This window comes from Aquarana catesbeiana, linkage group LG12, assembly GCF_042186555.1.
Source record: "Aquarana catesbeiana isolate 2022-GZ linkage group LG12, ASM4218655v1, whole genome shotgun sequence".
Lineage (NCBI taxonomy): Eukaryota > Metazoa > Chordata > Amphibia > Anura > Ranidae > Aquarana > Aquarana catesbeiana.
In genome coordinates, this window is record NC_133335.1 from 183757787 (window position 1) to 183779242 (window position 21456).

A 21456-nucleotide genomic window follows, 5' to 3' on the forward strand; every position below is an offset into this window, starting at 1 on the left:
CGGAGGGGGACAGCGGAGAGGGACAGAGGAAAGGAGGGGACATGGAGGAGGATGCAGTGACAGTCAGCGGTGAGCGATCACCGCTGTGTCACTAAAGCAGCTGAAAGCCGGCGGGGGGGAGAATCTTGTAACTCCCCCACCGCCGATCACAGCTGTCCTCTAGGTATCGGGTGAAGCATCGGCAGCATTTGCCCGAGTACAAGTACTTGGGCAAATGCTCGGTATCGGTGCCGATACCGATACTAGTATCGGTATCGGGACAACCCTAATTACCACCCATACTTATCTTGCTCTATACATCCTACACCCTCCACTACCACCATCATTTATATCCTCCTACCCAAATCTCACTTTATTTTTATTTAATTTTACCTTTTATTATTATTATTACTATTTTTATCTTTAATTTATTTTTATCTGCATTCTTATCCTATCCCATTAGGACCCGACATTGCCATACCCAATCCCATACATCATGTCCACATCCACTGCCCTCCCCATTGCTACATATCTCCATTCCCATTGCCTTCCCACCACACAGACACACACTGTTTCTCATCTCCGTTGTTTTGTATAATGCTCCCATGGTAACGAATCACGTGACTATGAACCGTGTGGGTATATTATGCCCCCACCAAAGATGGCTGCCATTGAAGCCTGAGGAAGGGACACGCATGTCCCGAACGCGAGCACCTCCCGCCGACACGATCCGGAAGTGACGTCCGTCCCCGTGAGCAGTGTACAGCGCTGATCTCCTCTCCATCATCCGTGATCATAGTGATCACTAATGGCAAATTGAAGGAAATCTGACTACAAAACAAATCACATTTCTTCAAAGATCAGCTATTCCACATGCACATGCAGCTGTTCAGTCACCTGAGGGATTGGGTGAGACGGGTATTTTGAGAGCGCAGTACCTGGGTCCGCCGCGACCACCATACACTGGTTTTACGGATTGGAGTTTATGCTGTGACAGCTTGCGGTGCTGAGTTATTTTTGGGCTTGCAGTGAATTTTAAAGATGTGAGTTTAATGGTGGAGGAGTGTGTTATTTTAATAAATATTATTACGCTATTGCACTATTGGATTATTTTCTTTTTTTCATGCGGAGAGAGCTCTTTGGCACCACACTCTGAATATGTAAAGGTGTACCATTGGAGAGCATTCATTTCCCCTTGCTGTGTGGGATAAAAGCTTGGTGGCCCTGACACGAGAGTGTGGGCAAAAGGAGCTGGTGAGTTTATTTACCTAAGGGGAGTGGATTCACAGTCAGAGGTGCGGTGGAAGAATTATTTTAAGTGAAGACCTGCACTGTATATCGTCACGGAACAATATTATATTTGGACTTTTTGTGGACACTTTTTTATATTTGTGGACTGATTCACATTGGTTTACACATATTTATATATATTTTGAATTCTATATTTAAATTTTTTATGTGCACAGATATGTTATTCACATAATTGGTTTTGCGCACTTTATTTGTGAATTTTTTGATCATATTATTTGATGCACAATAATAGGGAGGAGTGATGATATGATTATATCATTGTTTGATTGTTTGTTTCATCACTCTTTACTATATGTCACTTGATTAGGGTTCACTTTAGAGCTGCTAATTTGAGTTCACTTGGGGCGAGATTGTGGTGAATCAAATTTTTCATTTATGGTTGTTATTATTTAAGCAGCAGCTTAGATTCAGGCTTTATTTTCCATCAGCGCAGCGTTTTTTGGGTGTATGAGTGGGCGGATTTTCTTTATACCTGATTTTTGACATTTATGACAGAGTATGCACAGAACTTCATTCCCTCACTGTACTACACAGAAAAGTAATATGGATGAGTTCCACCAATGTCTCACACGTTGAGGAAACACTGCCATCAATACATAAAACTACATACCGAACCTCGCCAGGGGCTCCTCCAGCACATGCCTCATACAGATTGTAAATGTTCAGCCCTGTGCTGTATACATCATGCATGGCTTCTTGGACCTGCATACAGAATGAAGAAGACAAAATGTTAACATTCTAAGTAAAAAGTACTTACTGATAAGTTATTAAAAGTGTGTACTAGGGAGTGTTTTAAAGTAAGCAAAAACTTTAATTTTGTTTTCAAAAGTATGCAAGAGTCAAAAGCTCTGTCAGTGTCGTCCTCAGGGGTGTTTTTCCCTAACCTCCTGCCTCAGTGACACCAGGACAAGAAAGGAAAGGCTGCATCACTGGGGTAGGAAGACACAGGGAGCAATAAAATTTCAAGAGATCATCTAGCCCACCTCCCAAAAGGGATATAGATAGTAAATAAATATGCCTTTATGGCTATCAGAGAGATTTCTCCGTACTTTTTGTCTATGTGACACTCGGTCACCAGGGTAGGAAGCAAAAGTCAATCTCTGATGGGATCAAAAACTCAGCTAACAAAACTTGGCAAGAGAATTCAGCTCCATGTAGAAAACAAATACAAAGTTTCGGCTGAAGTGGGGCCTGATCAAATGATTTGTTTTTGTAGGGCACACTTACCCGCAGGGAGCAGTTTGTATCTGCGCTATTGTAGAACTGACACTTCCCTCCCTGGCAACAGAATTTCTGCAACTCCTCCCAAAGGCTGCAGGGAAACAAAGAAGCACAAAATGGGTAACTTGGTAAAGAAGGTGGTTCTCTTTTTGTATTTAGCCATTCAAGATGGGATATATTAACTCTTTTTGTAAAAGGGATCACACTTTTTTTTTTTTTTTTAAATCTTTCCAAAAGGAAGCCAGTCATGAAGGAAATGTGGAACTCCCCGCTATTGACTTGCTTTCTAATGTGCAAGCACCAGGACTGTCATCTTCAACCTTTCAATGACCTGAAAACAAGCATGTGGATATCTAACCCCACCACCCTATAACCACATACATATTCCCACTAAATAGGAAGGATGAGTATAAGCCTGGAATATTATTATTACTATTAATAAATATATATTTATATATTCCTATTTTTCCATAGGACAGCTTCCTTTTGATTAGACATGCCCATCTTACTATACCAGTTGATTACGCATTTTACTTCGTTTCAATACAATCACAAAGCACTCTATATGATAGTACATACAGAGCAACAGGTACTCTTTTTAGGCTGTGTATACCCCCAAATTCCTCCTTTTCCTGGGACAGGGCAGATCAGGGGATGCTGAGCAAACTGCTTACTTGCTGATGCAACAGGCATTTGCAGCTCTGAACCCAGAAGCGCTCATATATGAGCACTTCCAGGTGCATTAGACCTAAAGGAGGAGGAGATCAGGGCAGCAGTAGATCATTGATCTCATCCGCTCTCCATTAGCTTCCCCGACAGTAGTCCTGGTCTTGCAGAGGAACAAGGTGAGCAAGGTGACCTGGGAGGGGGTGGGTGGGATAGGATCTGAAGTGTTCTCCCTTCCTACTGGGAGTTAGTCAGCAGCACTAGCTGCAGCCATTAGCCTGGTGTAAGCACTTCCTCCCAAGGCCAAATATATACAGCCTAAGGGCTGGAAGTGGTTAATAAATGATAGACAAGACATTATGCAATAGGTTAATAAAAACAACCTTCTATTTCACCCTGCAGTAATCGTGATATTTTGAAAAAGGTCACAAATGTCCTGATAATAGGCCAATCAGAAAGCCTTCCCCTGTAGGTTTGGTCTGACAGGCTCACTCCTTTATCCCATAATTCTGCAATGAACTACAACTTACAATCTCTACAAAAATGTTCAATGTTGGTGAAGCACATCCACATATCAAATGGATGCAGGCACTCAAGCCTTAAACTATTATAACACAAGATTACTCAGGTGATTCTAATGAAGGCAGAACATCCATTAGAAGGCCCCTTCCACACAGAGTGAGCTCCACTAAGAGTCCGCTTGTTTAGGACAAATAGCTGGTCCGTATCCGCTCTGCATAAGCGCACAGACACAGTCCGCTCTCCTCTATGGGCAGTCAGATTTAAAACCGACCAGCTGTCCATTTACGCCTGACTGCAGGGTGGATTTGATTCAAATCAAGTCGATTTAAATCACTAGTAAAAAGGCTTGATTTAAATCATAATTTTTAAAGCGCAACTGTCATCTGTGCCGCAGCGGCTCCTCCTCTGATCCACCGTTGACTCACCGACAGTCCTATTCACTTTTAATGGGACGGCTGGTGATGCGGCAGTGACACAAGGTGAGGGACGTGGCGGCAGCAGGTGAGTGGATGACCACTAACAGGTGCTGCCATGATGGATCTGAAATGACAGGTGCTCTTTAAATGTAAGGACTTATTCTTGCTGGTAGTTAGAATCTTTAAGATTTGCAAATGAAATGAAGGTTTCCCTATTTAGAATAAGCTGTCAGGTTAGTAAAACAGCGATATTAGAACCAATTCAAATCATACAGTTTATAGTGTACATAGATTTGCAAAACAATGGGATAAAGGAATATTCCTTAACTTTGTTTTATCTCATGGTTACTGTTAAATTGTGTGACTGCATCAATGCAGTTGCTGGCAGAGTTTGGAATCATTGAATGAGTTTACCAAAAATGTAAATATTGCAGAATATACAGCCTCATGCTACATAACTAAGCTCCATTTCATGCTGAACAAACAAAAATTATTAATGTATCTTAAAATAGAAAGAAAAAAAAAAAAATTAAGTGAATTAACTTACTTGCTACCCAATATTCCATGGTAATAGGCAAAGTAAATCAACGAATTGTCATTAATTTCATAACTACTTAATCCATTGCCAACAGCGATTCCCTTAAAGAAAAAAAAAAAAATATATAATAATTTTAGGTTACACTTGGGTGTAGATTGTGTGTTCATGAGTTCAAGTGAATATTTTGGCCAGAAAGAAACAAGCCATGTTGATATTTTATCAATTTACAGGTTGTAAGGTGGCATTACCATGAGAAAGCAAACACTGCCATTTTTTTTTTTTTTTTTAAACTTTCCCTCTGAAAATGCTAGTCGCCCGACTATTATGTTGATGCTTTGGCTTCACTACTTCCACTTGCTACATGCTCGTACCTGTGACAAAAAAAAAAAAAAGGGAAGGATTCCATTCAATAGAAGATAGATTGTGATCATCTAAATGGAAGCCAGTGTCTTCTACCTACTTGCCCTCCATTACAGCACAGCAGCCCCCTTAACACACTTCAACAATTGACACTTGCCATGTCGAATGCCTGTGTCCTTTTCCACACACTGTAGTTTCTTCCTCCAACACAACTATAGGATGGTGTAGTCCAGTAAAAGGCATCCGACACTCCCAGAAGTGTCAGATGGTGAAGAGTCTGAGAAAAGGTGGAAGTCTTGGGCTGCCAGAGTGGGGGTAAAAATCTTTCTGTTGCAGGGAAATTACAGTTCGCGTCACCTCCCACCGATGTTGTGATACCAGCAGGAGGGGTTGTCTGTGAGCATCTGGCCGGTGCTCCAGACCTCTTTCTAGGCGCTCAACCTTGAACTTTATATGTGAGTGTATACATTTTTTTGATTCAATAAAGCCTTAAGATTTTACACTATTGGAGCTTTTTCCGTTTATGGTTTAATCACTCTGCTGAGAGACCGACGTCCCGCCGATCCAACCCATCCTTATCAAGGCCCCTGGCGTTCCATCCCAGTGCCAATGTTCGGTTTTTCGGTGGTGGTCCAGAGCAATCAGATCTAACAGCTTACTCAGACCCTCTGAAGCGGGGGGGTCATGGGTTTCAGGTAAGCGGCCAGTTACTCTATATGTGGTGGTGGATCCAAGCACCTTGTCCTTATCCAGCAGGACTTCAATTGAATTTTAACAATCACTCGGGTGATTCATCTTGTTGTTTTTACATGGACTTACATATGCATTCCTTTCACTGTTGCACATCAAGATTGCACCATTGATGGTTTATTTTTTTACATATATTGGTGATTTATAATTCATATGTTTACACACTTTATTTGGGATTCAAAGGAGGACTGATTGTCACTTGTATGCACACTAGTTTCTTATTAGCGCAATTCCATTTTTTCTAAGACGATTTTAGTTTGTGTTACATACAGGAATCTGCAGCTTTTTCAATTCTTTTTTATTGTTCACACATTTTCACTTATGCGCAGATCAGTGCAATTCAACAGAGGCATCTGCATTTGAGATCTGAGAATTCAGCTTTCTGATGAAGGTGGCAATTTTTACACTTAGGCAGCCTATAAAAGAAGAAAGAAGAAACAAAGAAGAAGGAAGGCCTTCTCCACCCACATAACACAATGATCGGAGTTTCTGGCTATAGCCAGTGGCACTGATCATTCAGTTAAAACCCGACAGGCTGTGTACAACCAGCCTGTTCATACAGGAATCGAAATTCAGCTGGCCCCCGCTGAACTGGCTGAGTTTCGATCCATGTATGGCTGGCCTAAATTTCTACACATGCAAATATGAGTATTGATCAATGTAGATGTATCTGAATGTATTTATCTTACCTTGAGGTTTATAGTGGAATCTTGTGACACTTCAAGAGCCAGTGATGGAACGTATACACCACCATAACTTTCACCTGTGATGTAAAGATCGTTTTTGCTGTATTCTGGGAAAAGGGTATAAAATTGCTTCAAAGCCAAATAGTTGTTATGTGCAACCTGTAGGGAAAAAAATAAATAAATATTATTATTATTATTATTATTATTATTATTATTATTATTATTATTATTATTATTAATAATAATAATAGTGATGAAAAAGGTAAAATAAGAGAAAACAAAAACACACAACACTAGTTGGCTGTTATTAGCCAAGTCACTGACCCAGAACCAGCATGCCAATTAGAAAATTGGCAACTGGATTAGCATGAGACTCAGATGACTCAACATTGAGAAAAATAGGCAATAGTAACCTCCATAGCCTAACAGTATGGGTTTCCTTTATCTATAGCCTCTCAGAAAAGGTTTCCATTAAAACGACAATGCTTTCTGCCCTGAGGAAACACTAATGCCTCGTTTCAGTTTGGAAGGCCTAGAATGGTCCGGCCTATTCAGGTGAGCGTTTCCACTGCAAGTCGGACCGACAGGGGCCATACGTGGGGTTAGGAAAAATGGCTAGCATGGCGTCACACGTCCACCAATCAGTGGAATGTATCGTAGCTCTGCCCTAACCAAACCGTTCCATTTTCTATGGCCCCGCATCTGAAGCAGGACCCTGAATGGAGCGGTACGGTTCAGTTGTATGGGCCACTTTCATAATGGAAACACCCAAAAATAGCGTACCGTACCGTACCGAACTGCTCAGTGGAAATGAGGCATAACTGGCTTCCATGAGGGTCCTCCTGTTAACCTCTTCCCATCCAGCACTCCTTTCATTGGACTATTTCACCCAGGGGGCAGGAAAGTCTGCCTGATCATGCAACCACTGATTGTCAAAGATAGCTCCTAGGCCCCTAGTAATGATCAGGAGCTGGGGAGACCAGCTCCTGATCATGGGACCACTGTGAAGGCCAATGCGCTTCCAGTACAGAATCCTCTGCCACCCATGGACGCATATGTGCGGCATTTAGGCGTTAGATCCCACCCTCTTTTTGCCACAACACATATGACATATAATCACACACATATATTGGATTTGATGGACTTGTGTCTTTTTTCAACCTCACCTACTATGCAACTATGTAACTATGCATTATGTGGGAGGCAAGAGGTTAAAGATTGCAGCAGTCCAGTTTATATTCTACGGGTTTAGCTGCACTCCCTGATGTACTAATCTGGAAAAAAAAATAAATAAATAATATTCCCTTCCTGACAATACATGGTAAGGTTAAAACACAAAGACAAATCCTAGTGAGACAACCACACAATGCATAAACAAAATTCCTTTCCATTTCCATATGCTGCAATGCATCAGATTTACCGAATCAAAGTTACTCCACCCAGCATAATAACAGTCACAAGATGTACAATTAGACACAACATAGCAAAAACAAGTTAAGTGGAACAAGGCAGTACAGACCAGGGAAAGCCAAGTCCAGCAACCAGCACGCTGACTTCATAGCACCTTGTCTGTCTGGAGGGGCCTTAAATTTTTAATCAAGTGCTAGCAGACTATTTTAGCAACACTCTTCCTATAAGATTATATGTGCATTTAACATGTTAACAAGTAAAAGCCTTTTTTGGATAGACATTCAAAAGGCCCGAGACTGCCGCTGGCTGTCACCATCTTGGATGGGAGCATAGGATAATAGGGCTCCTCACCAGCACACCTTGTTAAAGTGAGAATCTTGCCTGTGATGTCCGTTACTCTACTTGAATAAAGGACAAAATTATCACTATAACAACGTGTGCTGGTGAAGATCATTATTATCCTATGGCAGCATGGTAGTGCCATAAACTAATTCACAACATCACCCTTCATGAACTGTGTGCAACTCTGTAAGGACTACAATAGATACGACACAACTTCTCTTGGAGGTCATGTCATCAGTTCCAGCAGATGGGAGGGGCGAACATAAAATAAATTATCTACATACGCCGATAGATATTTTTTATTATTATTATTATTTTTTTTAATTTGTATATTACTTATGGTAATTAATCACTTGTCACCCAGGCCAATTCTGACACTTCTCTCCTACATCATTGTTTTTTACTAGAAAACACACTTTAGCAGACACCCCAGGGAATATAATGGTGGTCTTTGCAACTTTTTGTCTTACACTGTATTTGCGCAGCAGTTTTTTTGGGGGGGGAAAAAAAAAAAAAAAAAAAAAAAAAAAAAACCCACACACGTTTCATGAGTGAAGACACACACACAATTTTTTTTTTGTATACTTTGAAAGATGAGGTTACGCCAATAGATACCCTAACAGGTCACGCTTTAAAATTGCGCACACTCTTGGAATGGCACCAAACTTTGGTACTTAATCTCCATAGGAGACGCTTTAAAATTTTACAGGCTGCATGTTTAGAGTTATAGAGGAGGTCTAGTGCTAGAATTATTCCTCTCGCTCCAACGTTCACGGCGTATGTAACCTGTGTGTATCTGGCTCTGATACTAGCCAGTGCCTCACCAGCCACTGACCTCACCACCTGTCCCTGCTTTAATCATCGGAACAGTAAAATCATTTCATTCAGCACCACCTAGAGTACAGAGGAAAGATTTGCAGTTTGTGATAATGGAATGCTTACTTCTGTGTCATTCGTCTTATAATTTTTGTCATCGGAGTAGGAGAAGCCCACGCCAGCTGGAGCCTCAAGGTACAGAACATTCGCAATCTGAAAAACAAAAAGTACAAAACCAACGTACATCCAAGAACTGATAACAGCAACAATTATTGTGATGCCGGTTATGTTATAAAAAGGTCAGTACCTTGTTCCAGGAATAGTCATTGTATTCCAGTGAGATTCCATCTGGCTGGATCTGCAACAAAGAAAAGCCAAGTAAGAACAATGGATTGCCTAGTAATAGCTCCATATAAGAAGTCAGTGAAGTGGCAAAATATAACCTAACATTTTTACCAAAAAAAAAAAAAAAAAAAAAAAAAGGAAGGACAGAAGCCATTATGAGAGAGACAGGAGAGACAGGAGAGACATATAGTGTCTGCACATAGCCCTGCACTACATATAATGCAGACAGAGCACGGCTCACACATGGCTACTCTTATGCAAGCTGCTGCTACAACAACATGCACAGAGCCAAACTGGGACCAGCCAATCAGAAGAGGAGCTGTGCTGTCGTCATCTGTAGCTGTGAACAAACAATTATAGCTTGTACAAGATCAGATCAAAAGAAAGGCATTGCTTCATGGCGACTTTTTTTTTTTTTTTTTTTTTTTTTTTTTTTCACTTCCCCATTCTGAAAAACTGCATAGGCGAGACACAGGAGCAAACATTGCCATTTATAGACATGCACTTGATAGTTGGGCCATGAAACATTATAAAAAGTAGGTTTGTTTTTTTTGGGTTTTTTTTCCCCCAGAGAAAAGACGGACATTCTCTGAACCTAAAACAGCGTTTGCTCATATGCTTGTGTCCAATGTTCTCCATCAATATAGTTTCCTCTCACTGTGCACCTTCCAATAAATACATCAGTGTGTATGGAAGAGATATTTTCCCCAATTTGAAATGAGCATTTAAAAAAGGGTAGCTGTATCTTCCTTACAACTTTAGCTATTCAACCCCCCACCCAGTTTCCTTGCTGCTACTTTAGTCAGAAAATTAAGTCCTGCTAGATCACTTGATGCTGGCCCTTTTTGCAGGTATAGCTGTGTAAACACATTAATAAGTGCTTATACTGTTCAAAATCAAAATCCATACACTGGATCACTCTGCTCATGCTCAGTTTCTCTCCATTTTTAGGCACTGCAGTGTTTGTAGAGGCCGATCTGCTGACAGGCTGGGTTCACACTTGATATGGCTCACAGCAGGGGGTCCGGTGCATCCCTGTTCTGTTTCAGACCCTAATTTTTGCATGAATACTGACCTGAAACGGAGCCAAAGACGCACAGGACTCCTGTGCAAGCCGCTCCACAGCCACCCTGGAGATGTGTGAACCGGCTCCATTGAGAGCCGGGCACACTCTCCAGTCACGCGAATTCGATGTGGGGAAACTCACAGCCAATTCGCACTTGTGTGAACCCAGCCTTAAGCGGAATTAAACCCTCCCATCCTTTACAGCCAAGGAAGTTTCTTCTGTTTAATCTGCAACTGCCATGATGACGCACATGTGATCAGGATACCAAACATTTGATGGTTTGACAGTTTGGTTGAGGACACAAGCCAATGTGACAGTTAGCAATCCCGGCATTCCAAGAATGTAACTTTTTTGAAACCGTTAAAAATCGATGGGTTTAGTTCTGCTTTATGGATTTACTGCTGTTCAGGGGCTTCAGAAAAATGAAACAGGAGCAATGCCGGGGGGCAATTTACAGCACACACTCATTTTAGTATCATAACTATTAATGTGGAATGTATGTTCCTTGCTAAAGAACATAATTTTTTTTTTTTTTTATCAAGTTGCTATGAGTTCCGCTTCAAGCCCATGGGTGGCCAGCACTAAATAGGGGGGCTGTGGACGAGGAAGGACAGGCTCTGGAACCAAGTTAAGTGGGCAGCAGATGTTCCAGCAATGAAAAAAATTGATTGGTCAATGTAGCTTAGGGGGTGGGGCTGGGATAGCAAACTCTTGAGTATAAGGAAACCTATCCTTTAGAGCTGGTTCATACTTCGTGCACATTAAATGCCATGTTTTCCTGTGCAGAAGCGTCAGTTCCAGTAGGCATTGCCTTGCACTTTAACTGCGAGTCTCATCATCAGGTTTGGTGATGAGACTATTGTTCTGATCACAAATATTCTTACCGGAGACTGAGGGTTTTATTTTATCCCCCCCCCCACTCCTTTGGAAAGTGCATGTAATCAGCACAGGGCCAATCAGCACTGTCCAGACAGGAGCGTCAGGGGTCCTGCATCCTGATAGGAGTTTTCATACGGCACGAGCTGTCCTATCATTGCCGGGTTAAAGCTTGTAGAAGTCACAAGACCGCTACATACTGCAGATGGGAAAAGTTATTTAGCAGTTTATATTTCCATGATCTGTGTACTGTGGGAGACCAGATCTAGTGAATGCAGGGTCCTGGGTTTCGTAACATTTTAAAGTGGAACTACACTTCATCTGAGCACCACAAACCAAAATGTATTAAATCATCCAGGTCTCTATGTTTTAGTTCAATCTTATTTTTTTTATTGAGAGGATAAGCAATACTCAATAACATAATCAAAGTAAGGGAAGAGTATCGTATATACAATAACACATGGAGAATATACGTTTCAGTAAGTGGGATAATCTCCAGAATGTAGATGGTAAAGACAGTAACAATAGAAAACATAGATAAATAGGGAAAGAATAATATTAATATAAAATTATATATATATATATAAAGATCGTGAAAAACATAAATCATTAAGACATCGCGATATTCACTGATAAACTATTTTCTTAGGAAAAGTTATGCTGTTGGGATCGCATTTGATCAAAATGAGGTGGGAATGGTTACATAAACAGTTGCTCTAAGAGCATCTAAAGATGCTTATACAAAAAAGGAAAGGACACAGGATGGTTAGGGACAAGATACACTCCATCCAGGCTATGAGGTAGTGGCCTCTGGGGCCCCTGCAGCCCACAAGGTGAACTCTGAAGAATAGTGGAACATGGACCATGAAGTCCAGGTGAGGGAGAATTGTTCATCTTTGTCACTTTCCTGAAACAGATGCTCCAGGTCCCTGATGCGGTCCACTTCAGTAGCCCAATCCCCAAGGGAAGGCATGGTTGCAGATCTTCAATGTCAGGGAATCACTACCCTGGCTGCGGCCAGAAAGTGTCGCAAAACATCTTTAGCAGATTTGAGAGGTCCAGGGAACATAGACAAAGGGGCTACCTCAGCCGAGTGTTGAATAGATGTCGCCATCAGCTTACAGTACAAGTCAAAGATCGTTTGCCAGAATTTCTTTACAGGAGGGCAATCCCACCAGGCGTGAAGCATGGTGCCCCTGGATACCAGGCATCGCCGGGTGTCTGGTAATGACTGGTTGAAATGGTATATAGTTAAAGCACCTACACCATCTGGTCACCCCCCTTTTTTTTTTTTTTTTTTTGAGTCTTAGTGGCTAAAGACAGTTTGTGTCAGGATGAAGCACTTTTGCTAATCCATAGGAGATCTAGAGTGACTCAGTCCTGATTCACATGTCTGCATGTATTGTGGGCAGGTCAGGAGAAGCATTGAGCAATAAAGAGAGTAGGGATGCACCGAATGGGTTTTTTGGTGCCGAAACTGATACCGAAAATAAATCTTCCTTGATCCCGAAAACCGGAACAGCACTGATACCGAAAGTGACTTTTTAAAAAATATTTTTAGACAGGAGATGGTCAGAGACTGGGGACATGTTACAGGAGATGGTCAGAGACTGGGGACATGGTACAGGAGATGGTCAGAGACTGGGGACATGGTCAGAGACTGGGGACATGGTACAGGAGATCAATGCAGCCTCACCAGTGCCCATCATATGCAGCCTGCAAGTGCTCAGCAGCCTACCAGTGGCCATCATTTGCAGCCTGCCTGTGCCTCACTGATGCCCAGCAGCCTACCAGTGCCCGGGTGCCTACCAGTGCCCGTCATGCAGCCTGCCTGTGCCTCACCAGTGCATATAAACATACACACAAAAATACATACATACAGCCTTTTTAAAAATTGGCAGCTGCAGCTCTGTACCTTCACTCTCCATGCCGGGTACTGCACTGTAGGGGGAAGCAGAGAACACAGCACACACTGCTAGACATCTCTCCCTTACTTTCACTTTCAGAGTAAACAGCGTGACCGAGCTCCTGCACAGCCAATTTACACATCGGCTGAGGATTCATATGCAGCCACCGCTCGGTGAGAAAGGGACATTACACAGAGACTCCACAGGCCACCTGCAGCATGGGCGAGGAGGGAGGGGAGGGGAGAAGGAGAGAGTAAGGACAGGCGCTCCAGAACGATACCCCTGTGATGGGTGGGGCCCCACCCAGCAGGTCATTTTCGGCACCGTTATCGGCATGAATTCTATTTCGGCAAATTGCCAAAAAGGCCATTTTCGGCCAATATGTTTCGGCAGCCGAAATTTCGGTGCATCCCTAAGAGTAATGTTGGGAGAGTTGTCATCCTGCAGAAGCATATCCTCCAATCCCGATAGAGATGGGAACGTTAAGATATTACTTGCTTTCTCTGAACCCACTGTATTTAATGGCGGGAGGATGATCCAGGTGGGGTATCTGTCGTTAAAGACGGGTCCGCACCGAAGAACCTGGGTGAGTCTACGTTCTTCCTTTCGCCAGGGTCCAAACCGCACCCCCATGCATAGCCGGTGGGAAGGCAGGGGTTCCGCAAAAGGGGGGGGGGGGGGGGGCGCGGAATTAGTCAGTCCCAAATCTGAATCGTCGCAAGGTGGCAACGGGCCCCTACAATGAGTGGAAGGGGTCCAAGGGAGGGCACAGAGGTCTATTGGGTTCAAGTGACTTTTCAATTGAACGCAAACTTTGGCTGAGGAACAATGAAACCAGTCCAGGATACGGGGGAAGACCGCTGTCTTATGGTATATAAAAAAGGCATCCGGGGCCCCAGCCCCTCCCTGAACTTTCTAAAGGGATAGAGTTTCATAGCGTATTCTTGGATGGGCCGCCTTCCAGATGAATTTGGAAAACATCTGGACGGCGCTTTCTGAATTACTAGGTATGTAGATAGGGATTGTTTGAAATGGGTATAGAAACCAAGGTATTCACCCTACCTAGCCATGAAAGCCTCCTGGATGCATAACATGATAAAATTTGCCTGGGTCCTAAGGAGCAGGGGAGTGAAGTTGCCAGAAAACAGCTGGAATGCATCCATCGGTATGTGGATTCCTAGATACCGAATAGAAGAGGAGCTGGTCTTGACAGGAAATGTAGTCAAAAGTTGTTGCAGTACTGCCTTTGGCAACGAAATATTGAGGATTTCTTACTTACCGTAGTTCACTTTAACGTTAATTACTACCCCAAATTTTTTGAACTCCTGTAGTATTAAGGGCAGGTACAAGTGTGGTTGTGTCACAAACAGAAGCAGGTCATTTGCAAAAAGAGTTTAGTGTGAATAGGGCGTACCATTATACCTGCGATAGTAGGGTTGTTTTGCAAGGCGATAGTCAAGTGTTCCATAGTAAGGACATAGAGAATGGGGGACAAGGGGCAACCCCTGTAACGTCCCATTATGAACAGAGAACACTGGACATAAGGAACCGTTTATGCGTATCCTTCCTAGCAGATGGAGAGGAGTAGAGTGACCTGTATCCTGGACGTCATGTTGGGGCCTAGTCATATCTGCTGCCGGGACAAACGGAGGAATTGCCAATCAACTCGATCAAATGCCTTCTCAGCATCAACTGTTAAGAGGCAAAAGGTGAAGTTATGAGTGAGAGCGTAAATCGGTGAGAAAGGTTTTTACCGTATTATCCCTTGCTTCACGTCCGCTCTTAAAAAAAAAAAAAAAAAAAAAAAAAAAAAAAAGGGGGAGTAAAGCCATTAGGGCCAGGGCTCTTGTCAATTGGGGTGGCAGCAATGGCTTTTGCTACTTCATCTTCAGAAATTGGCGTTTCAAGGTCGCTGATAGTGTCCTCATCCAAAGTAGGGAGTGTGGTCTCTGTAACATAAGATTTCTTATCTTCATCTAAGGTGGAGGGGAAGCCAGGAGACTGAGCAGCAGGTATGTTGTATAAGGACTGGTAGAAATCCTTGAATGCCTGCGCTACCTGAGGTGAGGAGACTGGTTCCCCGTGCATAGCCTGAACGTAAGATATAAAATGTAGAGGATAGCTTTGGGTGCAAGGAGCAGGACAAGGATCTGCCGCATTGGTCTTGGAATTTATACTGATGTAAGGCGAGCTTACCTGCAAATGTTTACGCAGAGGTCTCATACAGTTCCCTGAGCTGCAACCGAGGAAACCCCTTTAAGAGAGTTTCCACCGTTGGAAAACATTTGTGTTAAGTTTCCAGATTTCTAAGTTTTTGAATTGCAGCCACTATGGCAGCCGAACGTTCTTTCTTCAGGTCTGTTTTATTATGTTGAGAAATCACTTTTGAAAAACACCACCCTAGCATTTCTGGCCATGGTCATATTGAGGAAGGGCAGATGATTCATGTAGCATTTACTTCCTGGAATCTACATGCCCCTAGCTCAGGCATGCAAGCATTAGAGGGTGTGCTTAGCTGAAAAAGCCCCTCCTCAAGACTCCTGGGATGTATGACATAATTTGCCTAGGCATGGAAACCAGCAGGAAGTAACTGAAGAAATGTAAAAAAAAAAAAAAAAAAAAAAAAAAAAAAAAAAAAAAAAAAAAAAAGTAAAACAAGCAAATATAGGATATACTTTCCTATTCATTTATAAATGCTAGCAGCATAAACATAAAAATAGTCAATGTTCATTGACAGAGTGACGTTACAAGTTAGGTAAATTCAACCTCTCCTACAGCATAATCTTGTGTGCCAAGGTTCCAGTAGTGGTACCTCCTGAGTCAGGATCTCTCATTTGCTGTACCATATGGGGGGGGGGGGGGGGGGGGGTAATGTCGTGTAATTGCTATACATCCAACACCATCTGTACTCTGAAGATATGGCAGGTCCACACATCAGAGGTGCCTTGGGGCATATGGTTTTAGAAGACAATGGAGACACCAATTTTTATTCGAAATGGTAACAGACACTGGGAAGCTGGGCTGATTGCAGGGGAATTATGCATTAGAAGGGAGTCACCCCTCCCATTCTCCACTTCTCTTGCTGGTTATGAAAGGACTTGGCAGATGGCCACATTCTCTTTGAACAATTATCCAAATTCTACTGCAGTTACATACCAGAAAAGGGCCATGTTCTGTCAACAAGCCATCCAGAGAGCTACAACCGGGACCTCCATTTAGCCACAGGACCAGAGGACTGGAACTTGGGTTCTTCTGAGATTCTACAAACCTGTATTAATGAGAGTTATAAGCAGTCAGCAAATACAAAAACATATGGATAGAGGACATCACTGAGGCTGCTACATACCAGTAGTGGAGATGTTTTCCCCCAGGAACATCCAGGTAGCCTGAGAACTGACGGAAAGATGGTTGCTTTCTCAGCCCTGGCAAGTACTTAATCTCATCATCAGAGGGTGCAGAATCTACTAAAAGAGCTCCCAGGAGCACAGCGCACAGCAGAAGAGGACGCATCCTAAAAGAGAAGGCAGGAAAAGGCTAGAACCAGAGAGGCAGGCACAGTGAAGGCAACAAATTCTTCCAGTGAACTATCCTCTATGGATGCTAGAGGGTTCACCTCCTGGAATTCTATTAGTAGTGCGCACACAAACTTTCTAGGATAGGGTTGCCACCTCATCCCTTTAAAACTGAACACATTAATTAATCCAGTTCTGTGGCTGATTAAGGTAGTAATTAAACTCACTTGGTGCCTTATCTGCATTAATTTAACCTCAGAACCTGTTTCATTCATATTTTTTGGGGTTTAAAGGAATGAGGTGGCAACCCTAGTCTAGGAGGCACCGACAGTGGAACCTTATGTCCCATGAATACTCACATTATACTGCGCATGCACAGCGAGTTCACCGATTTTAAGTTGGAGGTGGTAGCCTCCAGCCTTACTGTCCCTGGGGCCTAACCTGCAGCCTGAGGGCCAACTGTGGCCTTCAGACTTCAGTAGTGGGAGCACTGAACTGTAAAGAGACTCCAACAGAGATAATCTCCATGTGTCACTTGTAACATGCTCCCAGTTTCTCCCACCCCCAGCATGTCTTCAGTCTCCAACCACACTTACAGCATAGCCACAGTATCTGACCATCTCCAGCAGAATGTCCACAAACAGTATTTTGTAACATTCCATACTATAGGTGTTGCCCTTTGATGTCAGGGGCCGCATTACATATACTGAACACTAAGTGTGGCCCTTTGATGATGTCAGTGTATACACTGCTCCTTAACCGCCCCAAAGATGCTGCTTGCAGGACTTTAATGTCCCTCAAGCACCCAGGCTTTCACACTGGAGTGACAGTAGAGGTGCTTTACAGGCGCTATTTTAGCGCTAAAACACCTGTAAAGTGCCTCAGTGAGAAAGTGGCCTTAGTGTGGCCTTTTGATGATATCAGGGGCACATTACCTATGCTGAGCACCAAACTTGACTCTTTGGAGGTCAGGGGCCACATTTGACACCCACTATACCCAGTGTCCATATATGGAGTGGAGTGACTTAGCAGTGTAATCGTGGGGGGGTGGGGGGGGGTGGGGGGAGTAATCATGAATGCTGTGGTGGGCTCCATAGAGACCCCTTAAGCAATAGGAGCCACCGATGCAAAAGGAAATTTCAGAAAAATACATAAACAATTGTGTAGATGTCTGGAAGTAACTAAATACAACATTCAATAGTAACCAAGACATAATGTAAGAGGAAGACAATACACTTTACAATGTGATTTTACAATCTCTGCTAAAGTGACACTTAAGGTTCGTTATGTTATATAAAAAAAAAAAAAAAAAAAAAAAAAACCCCACACAATCATACTTACCTCCACTGTGCAGCTCATTTTGGACAGAGTGGCCCCAAACCTGCTCGTCTGGGGTCCCTCGGTGGCTCCTCCCCACATCAGATAACCCCCTGGGAGAAACGCTCTCCCGGGGGGGGGGGTTAACCTTGCGAGCACGCTCCCGAGTCCAGCCTTTGTGTCCATAGACACGAAAGCCAGACTCGGCACTGGCACTAGCATCACTGGATTTGACTGACAGCAGCGGGAGCCAATGGCTGCGCTGCTATCAATCAACAGCCGAGAACCTCGGGCAGAGAGATAGCGCAAGTTGGGTCAAGTTCAAGGGGTCAGTTAAGTAAAAAGGGGGGGGGGGGGGGGGGGTCACTGACAGGTGTTTTTTCACCTTAATGCATAGGATGCATTAAGGTGAAAAAACACAAGCTTTTACAACCCCTTTAAATTTACGATCTTGTGAAAGGATCTGCCTGTTTGGACAATAATTGGACTGTTTGTTTAGGGACATCTTAATATTTTTTGTAAGATTGCATAGTAAATGGCCAAATGTTAGCAATGCCATGGTAATTGTTATCCATTGGGGTTAACAACACTTTACAGCCTGCAATAGAATTAGCACTGTGTATATACACACAAGCCCCCTTCCTTCCTATTACTCCCCTCAGCCCTATCAGAGTTCTATGACAATGTCAGATCAGATCAGATCACACATCTATAGAGGCGGATCCTCCTCACACCGATCGATAAGAGCTCACCTTCCCTCTCTCCTCTCTGCAGATCACAGCCAGCCGCCTTCACTTCCTTCTCTATATTTCTCCCCAGCAACTTCCTCCCTCTCATATGACTCCAGTCATGTGACCGGTCTGGTGGCTGGAGATCACGTGCTCCTCCTAGTGGGTGAGGTGGGCGGGGTCTGATGTGCTGAGTTGGCTGATGTGTGCAGATAGAGTTCTGGTAGAGAATGATGTTTGTATACAGAGCTGTCACCTATAGCAACCAATGTCCTCTTGGGACGGAAGTGTCATGGCGCACAGCACTGTGTACACTCATTACTCAGCGTTTTTCTTTATTTAGAAAGCGCAAACTTTATAAACCACTTCAGTACCAGCCTAGGCTACCCATCCCCCCTCTATCCTGCACTTCAGTACATTAACCCCTTCATCTCCATCCTCCCACTGTGTGTGACCTGGAAAATAAAGCAGAATTAAACTCACATTAAAAAAAAAAAATAAAAGCCAAGCAGGGCTTTTATGACATCGGCCTGGCCTCTCCTGTCATTAGCACTTCCTCCTGCCTGTCAGCTGTCAAGTACACTGAGCAGGGGCGCTGATAGGGCAGTACAGCAAGCCCTCCCGTACTGGGCCCGGGCCCCATCAGTTCAAACAGGGGGTCCAGTCACCTGCTGAGTAGGAGGGCCGGCTGTACCGTCTTATTGCAGACACCAATCCTCCTCTGCCTTCATGTGCAATGCTGCCAGCTTCTCCCTCCGGCTGCACTACAGGGGGGTGGTTCTAGCACATGCACCCCTTTCATCTGCTGTCTGGGCCCCCCCTGTGTGCCCCTTTCCCCCCGCAGTGCTGCTGGCTTCGATCCTCTCCTGCCGGAAGTTGCTGCGGGAACACAAGGGGACGTTTCAGGTTTCAAGATGGAGAGTGGGGGAAGGGGTCGGTAAATATATCATTTATTGGCCTCTTCCTTTCCTGAATGAACACAGTGAGTGATTGAATATCTCTTCAGTACTGAAGCATAGCAAACTGTTTACTAGGATTCGGTTTGTGCATGAGCAAGAAGCTTCAGAGCACTTCCAATTTATTCATCTTTGCAACTGAGGCTGCAAAGAAAGGGACTGATAAAATCTATGAGCTCAGTCACTTCAGGCTGGGGGAGGGGGCTTTCAGGTACACTTTATGGGGCTCCGTGATTTTTAACAGCAGCCATGACACTGAGCCCTAAATGTGCAGATTAGTGTACGTTTGTGGCACCACCCTGCGCCGTGATGATGTGACTCCCATGTGCACTTGCAGGAGTAACGTCACCAAAGCCCGGCAGGACCTGGAAGGAAGACCAGGAGAAGATCGACGGGGCGGAATCAGCTGGATCAGGTACAGCGCAGCACTGGAGGGCTGCGTTTGACAGGTAAGTCTGTCATAATGTGCTAATATGCTGTGCAGACTAGGACATCATGGCATAAACCTGGTGCCCTATTTAATATAAAGAAAAAAGTAGAGGGACAGTCCACCGCCAGATCATGTCAGGACTAGGGTGCCCACGTGTCCCGGATTGCCCGGGATTGTCCCTGATTTCATATTTTTGTCCCGTGTCCCGGGCACCTTCATTCCGGGACAATACAGTGTCCCGGAATGAAAAAAAAGACACCGCCAAACTCCGCCGCCACCCTTATAAACATTACACACTACTACACAGTCTCACACATGAGTCATCATAGGCTGGTTGCTAGGCTAGGGCCGCCCCGCGTCTAGCAACCAGTGACGTCGGCTGAGGGCTGACGTGTGGGCAGTCAGTGTGGGCAGTGCACCCGCACCCTACGGCTGAGAGCAGCACGCACGCCTCTGAGAAAGAGAGAGCAGCCAGCACAGCCACAGAGTGACACCACGCCAGTGACCAGATAGAGCCTGAGCCACAGTCATTTACTGCTGGTAAGGATCATCCTCCAGCCTGTCCCCAGTCAGACTCAGTGCCAGTCCTGGCCGGGGCCGCCGCCGACTACTCCCGCTAACCGCAGCCGCTCTCCGCTGCTCTGCAGCAGCACATTGCCATTTGCCAGCAGCACACAGAGATCAGAGAAGTAACAGTTCAACTTCTCTTCTGAGCAGCTGGAGCCTCTTCCGAGTCCTCCTCCAGCCAGCTTCCAGCTCCACAAGGTCCGCAGGTTTGCCGCCTGCAGTGCCAGACATTGACAAACTTCCAGGACCCGGACAGGAGGTTAGTGTACTGTGTTACACTCACACACACTTTGTTACAGTGAGCATGCGTTCTGCCGCTGTCTGCCACCCTCCGTTCTGCTGCTGTCCCCCTCCATTCCGCTGCTGTCCCCCTCCGTTCTTCCTCCGTGTCCCCCTCCATTCTGCTGCCCCCCTTCGTTCTGCTGTCCCCCTCCGTTCTTCCTCCGTGTCCCCCTCCATTCTGCTGCTGTCCCCTTCCCTTCTTCCTCTGTGTCCCCCTCCATTCTGCTGCTGTCCCCCTCCGTTCTTCCTCCGTGTCCCCCTCCATTCTGCTGCTGTCCCCTTCCCTTCTTCCTCTGTGTCCCCCTCCATTCTGCTGCTGTCCCCCTCCGTTCTTCCTCCGTGTCCCCCTCCATTCTGCTGCTGTTCCCTTCCCTTCTTCCTCCGTGTCCCCCTCCATTCTGCTGCTGTCCCCCTCTGTTCTTCCTCCGTGTCCCCCTTCGTTCTGCTGTCCCC

The 21456-nt window shown here is 44.4% G+C and overlaps 1 protein-coding gene across 1 annotated transcript in view; it reads right to left on the reverse strand.

Annotated features, from left to right (window-relative positions):
* LOC141113258 (lysosomal protective protein-like) overlaps positions 1–18928 on the reverse strand; it is a 36044-nt gene extending 17116 nt beyond the window's left edge. Inside the window, exons 1-9 of the mRNA XM_073606273.1 lie at positions 18793–18928; positions 16558–16722; positions 16368–16479; positions 9325–9375; positions 9144–9230; positions 6453–6608; positions 4663–4754; positions 2518–2602; positions 1901–1992 (exon numbers count right to left, since the gene is read on the reverse strand). Coding sequence (XP_073462374.1) covers positions 1901–1992; positions 2518–2602; positions 4663–4754; positions 6453–6608; positions 9144–9230; positions 9325–9375; positions 16368–16479; positions 16558–16721 — 839 coding nt within the window. The 5' untranslated portion in view covers position 16722; positions 18793–18928. The remainder of the gene's footprint in view (positions 1–1900; positions 1993–2517; positions 2603–4662; positions 4755–6452; positions 6609–9143; positions 9231–9324; positions 9376–16367; positions 16480–16557; positions 16723–18792) is intronic.
* Positions 18929–21456: the final 2528 nt, after the last annotated feature.